This window comes from Mastomys coucha, unplaced genomic scaffold, assembly GCF_008632895.1.
Source record: "Mastomys coucha isolate ucsf_1 unplaced genomic scaffold, UCSF_Mcou_1 pScaffold20, whole genome shotgun sequence".
Lineage (NCBI taxonomy): Eukaryota > Metazoa > Chordata > Mammalia > Rodentia > Muridae > Mastomys > Mastomys coucha.
Window position 1 is genome coordinate 1,161,853 of NW_022196903.1, and position 5,678 is coordinate 1,167,530.

Genomic DNA, 5,678 nt, shown 5'->3' on the forward strand with positions numbered 1-5,678 from the left:
ACGGGACGAAGCTGGCACTGCACAAAAAGATGCGGCTGTCTCTGGAACAGGGAGGAGCAGAGAGCCTAGCCTGCCTTTCTTAGAGCTGGATGGAAGCTCTGTGGAAGATGACCTTAATTACTAATGCTCGATACTTAGAACTACTAATTTACTACCAGTAAAGCATTGTCCCATTTACTTTCAGACCAAGAGATAATGTTCTAGAGGTTGCATGTATAGAACTTAAAACCATGGTGTTCTTTTGGTACCTAGCTTCCCTCTCAGCCTTCCTAAGCATTGAGCTTACAGTGTTAAAGCACTGCCTACAACATTCTCTCTTCCCTTGAAAGAAAATATTCGAGGGTCCTTTGTTTTTTTGTTTTGTTTTGTTTTTTTGTTTGTTTGTTTGTTTGTTTTTTATGTTTGACTCGAATGCTGCCTTCTCAGAAGTGGGAGTGAGCAGTTCAGTGTCTGCAGAGCAGTTTGCCCATGCTTACCGTGTTGTGCTTGGAAGAACTGGTCTTGTCATCTTCCACACACACTGTGGGCTTCCAAGTGAATCTTAACTGTTTTTAAATAGCCAGAGCCTAACACTCAGTAGGAACTGCACAGATACCTACTGGGTGAGTGGATGTGCAAATTTTAGGTTGGTTGTGATTCTAAGTGAATTTTTTTGTTCTAATCTCAGTTTTAGGCAGAAGAGGGTTTTTGAATTATTAATATTTCATAGAGTATGTTAGAATGAGCTTTAAAATGCCTTCTTAAAAATCTCCATCTGAGTATGATTATAGAGTAAAAAACGTGACTTCTGGCTAGTGGCTAGTATCTGAACCCTAAAGTAGACTTTTGCAGTGGTGAAGCTAACTTCCTTCAAACTTCTTAAGTTTCTTGAAATTGGTTTCCTTTCCATCACTAAGCAAATGCCTGTGCTCCTGCCTCTGCTCCCCAATGTTAGGACCATTGTGCTTAGCTTTCTTGTTTGTTTGTTTAAAAAAAATTGTTAGTTTTTCTGTTTTTTATGTGTAGTGGTATTTTGCTTACATGTATATCTGTGCCAAGTTGTTGGAGCTCCTGGATTTGCTTGGCTGGCTTTCTAAAGGAACATTTAAGTGATGTTTTTAGCATGGACTTGTTGAGGGTGAGTCTGTGAGTCATATCATATGGACACTGGATGAACTGGTATTTTCATGGGTGGTAGTAGGGTGACTCAGTCTAAAGACAGTGAGTGTCTAGTGATGTTTAGTTCAAAGGAAAGCACAGCTCATGATTTATGAAGGACATTGAGGGTTGTCTTTAGTTGTTGCTGACATGTTTTCAGTTTCCTGGTTTGCTGGTTTATTTGCTTTATTCTTTTCCTTCTATTGTTGCAAAAAAGTCATGCATAAAAATCAAACGTCTACAGCCGCTAACTGGGAAGATTATTCTAGTAGCAACAGAATAAGGAAGAAGTAACTGTCCATCTAGATAACCTGAGTGTTGGAGCCAGCCTTCTTAGAATTGCCTTCTTAAAAGTTGTATTCCCAGTTTGATTTATCTGAGTACTTTGCGGCCCAAGTTGGTTATATTAAAGCAACTATGACTTATGTTAGACAATTGAAAATAGCAACCAGAGATTTCTTTGTTTTATCTTGATATAGTTGGAAAGGATTTACATATAGTATACATAATTTTAAAATGTGGTACATTGTCTTAACAACTAAATGATTTAGTGATTTGATCTGAAAGTATTTCCTTGCTAAGAAAAGAGAACATGTTTAGAATATGTAATTTTAGAAAATTTTGTAAATCATGTTATTTTTAGATTATACAAGTACTTATTCCTCTTATTTTTATTTTGCCAAATGTGAAAAGGCCAGTCTTGCATGTTAAGCAAAGTTATCACCAACCAGCTTGCATAAGAAAGAAGTTTGTTCTCAGAGAGAGCATTTGACTCTAAATCACTGCCTGGTAGAGCTTGCTTACTGATGTCTTCAAGTCCCTTTGCTGAATGATTTTCCTAAAATGGGTTCAGGACATTAGACCTTTTGTTTTTTCAGTAGATGACCTGAGAGCCAGGTGTGGGCGGTAGTACCAAGAATGAAAGAACTTTGCAAGTCAAGCCTTTCAGCAGAAGAAATGACTATTTTAAGATATGGGCATGGGGCTTCTACCTCCACATGGAGACAATGAGAGTGTTTTTGTTTAGGCTTTTATTAAATAATAATAAAAAGGCAGGAACACAGCACAAGCTTAATACTTTGCTTTTGCAACTCAAATTTCTTTAAAAACTAGTTGCTACTAACTTCTAAGTTGATTTCATATGTACATCTAAAATGGTAAAAATGTAATAAGTATCAAATTTTCTTTCTCATTTTAAACTTATACTAATTTATAGTAGGAATTTTGCTATCATAAAAGAGTACTTGGCAGGAGAGTTGTTTTAAGAAAAATAACTGCATTGAGTTTTTCTGCAATCCCTCCTTTACTCATCTTTGGTTATTTTTGTACTTTAATTCTGTTTCTTTTAGAGCTTGAATTAGGTTTTTAAAATTGGAAATAATTAAGAACTATTTATATTTAGAGGTAGCTTATTAAAATCTTTGAAATAAAGAAATCTTGCTTAGGATACATTTGTAACTACAAATTTTTAATCATGGTGTCCTGCATTTGTTAGACAGTTTCTCAACAGCAAGATGGGGTAGTGTTGTGAATTTTCCCTTGCATTTTGTTTGGGATACTGAGACAATAGCACTTCTGTGTTGGCCCATCCTGCCTTGCACATTTATTCTTCTCATATGTACTATGCCAGGGCAGATAGATGAATAACTCGATTGAGGAAAGGAGGTGTGATGGTGAGGCTGTGGTCCAGTGGTGGGCTCCCCATGTACCGTTTGGGGAGCCCTGTCATGGACCCCATGCCAGCACCCCAGCAGACAGAAACAGGAGCCAGCTTGGAGTTCCTTGACTCTTACGTCAGTGCCTCAGTACTGGTTGCTTGTCAGTTCTGCTGTGCTCCTATAAGCAGACCCCTTAGTGCAACCTGAAGTAACTATGAACCAAAGTTAGCTTGCTGTTAATAAGGAAGTAAAGGTTAACTTAAACGTCTGTTTTACCACAAACATCTCCCCTTTCATTGTTTTGTTCCTGTGTATTTGGCTAAAGTAAAATAAAATGACTAAAGGATAAAATGGCTCTCCCAGTTTATACAGAGCTAGAGGGCGTTCTTAGCCAGGCAGCTCTAAAGCTAGGTTTAAAACCAGGTTTCTAGATATGCTCGTGCATACATGCATAAGAGCACACATGTGGCTGTTCAGAGGTACATCCCAAGGTCCTTCTTACTTCTGGTTTTCTCACTCAGAAACAGGATTGACAAAATGTCAATAAAAGCTTACTTCAGATTGAGAAGATGTCTGAACAAAGAAAGTGGAAATAGAAGAAACCACCAAAATGATGGCCATAGCATTTAAGGATTAGAAGTCTCTTACAGTCATCAGAGAGGCTTCCTCTGGCATCAGATGGGAGCAGGTACAGAGACCCACAGCCATGCATTATGTGAACAGGGAGTCTAAATTGCAGGTCTCCATCGGGTCCCTCCGTTCTGAGATCCAGAAGTCCAAGGAGGGTGGGTAGGAGTCAGAGGGAATGGAGGAGACCAGGAGAACATGGCCCACTTAATCAACTAAAGCAGGGCTCACAGGGACTCACAGAGATGGAAGCAGCAAGCACAAGCAAGGGGCCTGTCTGGGTCTCTACCAGGTCCTTTGCATATGGCTGTTAGCTTAGAGTTCTTGTGAGACTCCTAAAAGTGGGAATGAGTACATCTGACTCTTTGCCTCTCTTAAGACTCTTCCTCCTGTGGTGTTGGCTTTCCCAGCCTCCATATGAGGACTTTTACCCTGTCTTGTTTTATCTTGTTTTGACTGTCATCTCTTAGAGGCCTGCTCCTTTCTGAAGAAGGAACAGAGAAAGGGGCATGGGCCTGGGGGTAAGGGGAGGTAGGGGCGGGCTAGGAGGAGTAGAGGGAGGGGAAACTGTGGTTGGGATTTATAGTATGAGAGAAGAATCTATTTTCAATTAAAACAAAAGTCCCCTACAGGGTAAAGTGGAAAAGGTAAGTGACTATTTTCTTCCAACATGCCAATGCATTGATGTGTACCATGGTTCTCATGAAATGTTTGCCTGCATCTGAAAGGCATAAGGAAGATGAGGTAACTTTACTTTCTGATTTCACAAACACTAACTAGGACAGGATAAGCAAAATATAAAAGTAAATAAGTACTAATATTTACAACACCACGGTGCTTTACTGTTATAGGCAATGATTCGTGTGAATACCTTCTCTCAAGTGGCAGATTTCTTGGAGAAAAAGTTTGGCAACCTCACAGTTGTATGATGCATAAATACAAAATAAGGTAAAATATCTTCATTGTGCTTGTTTTCTCTCCCAGCATAAATCTTAATGTGTAGTGAGAGGCAGAGGTAAAGCGGGTACAGTATTTTTCTGTACAGGATGGCAGTAGGGTGGAAATTTCCTGATAGAAAGCTCAGCTGGGCTAGCCTGGAGCTGATTCCAAGTGTAGGCTGCTGCCTGAAGCTTCAGAGGAAGGACTTTGACAAAGCAACTTTATCTCAGGTAACAGGTAACCAGGACAGGATGTGGAAGAGGACGTGAGGACGTGTTCTGTAGCCTGGATCCCTGGCCTCTTGTCCACTCTGAGTACTGGCATAAAGACCAGTACAGGTAGGGCAGGTCTTCAACGTCTAATGCACAGGGTGTTATTAATGAGTTAGTTGGTAATAAAGTAGCAAGTCAGACAGACCTATCCACCCAATTCTAAAGCTGTATGATTGACAGTCTATCACTTTGTACTGTTTTGTCATTTTTAAAAATTATTATTATTAAGCTATGTTCTGTTTTAGTTATGTTGGCTTTATTTATTTTAATTATTATTATTTTTAATTTCAGTGAAGCAAAGACTTGCCTTGTAGATAAACACATTGCATTTATTGGAGATTCCAGGATCCGTCAATTATTTTATTCTTTTGTAAAAATCATTAACCCCCAGTTTAAAGAAGAAGGAAATAAGGTAAAGTAGTTTGCCTCCCCCACCCAAACCCAGCCCCAGCCCCAGCCATCCCTTACTCACTATGCTGAAATGCACTGATCAAGTGGGGGACCTACAGGAGGTGTGAGCTGAGGGACAGTGGGGACCTAAGGAGGTGTGAGCTGAGGGACAGTGGGGACCTAAGGAGGTGTGAGCTGAGGGACAGTGGGGACCTAAGGAGGTGTGAGCTGAGAGACAGTGAGAAGATGAAGCTTTTCGTTTGATTTTGGGAAAACTGAGGTGAAGCAGGAAGTGTTGCTGTCATAGAGAACATAGGAAAAGACCAAAATGTGTAGGGTCAGCTATTGTCAAGCAAGACCGAATTAGCTTAAATGTTCTGTTTTTAAATTAGTTGTTCTGGAAAACCTTACTGAAAAGCCACAGAAGGAGGACGGGGAGGAAAGTACCCTAACACTTCTTAGTCCACCACATGTTTCTTTTTAGCTCTGTTTTTAGTATAACTGTATTACAATCTTCAGTGTTGACAGTCTTGCATCCCTGCTTTCCCCACTGCTTGTAGTAGTCTACATGTTACTGCGCTATTGACTTAGCTATCTTCTTAAATGGCAACATATTATCACGTGGCTGCATCTAATTCCATATACTTGCCCCATT

General features: G+C 39.8%; 1 protein-coding gene across 1 annotated transcript in view; it reads left to right on the top strand.

The window, feature by feature from the left end:
* The window catches only part of Casd1 (CAS1 domain containing 1), a 45,545-nt gene that overhangs the window by 4,413 nt on the left and 35,454 nt on the right, over positions 1-5,678 (top strand). Inside the window, exons 2-3 of the mRNA XM_031381114.1 lie at positions 4,274-4,370; positions 4,925-5,045. Coding sequence (XP_031236974.1) covers positions 4,274-4,370; positions 4,925-5,045 — 218 coding nt within the window. The remainder of the gene's footprint in view (positions 1-4,273; positions 4,371-4,924; positions 5,046-5,678) is intronic.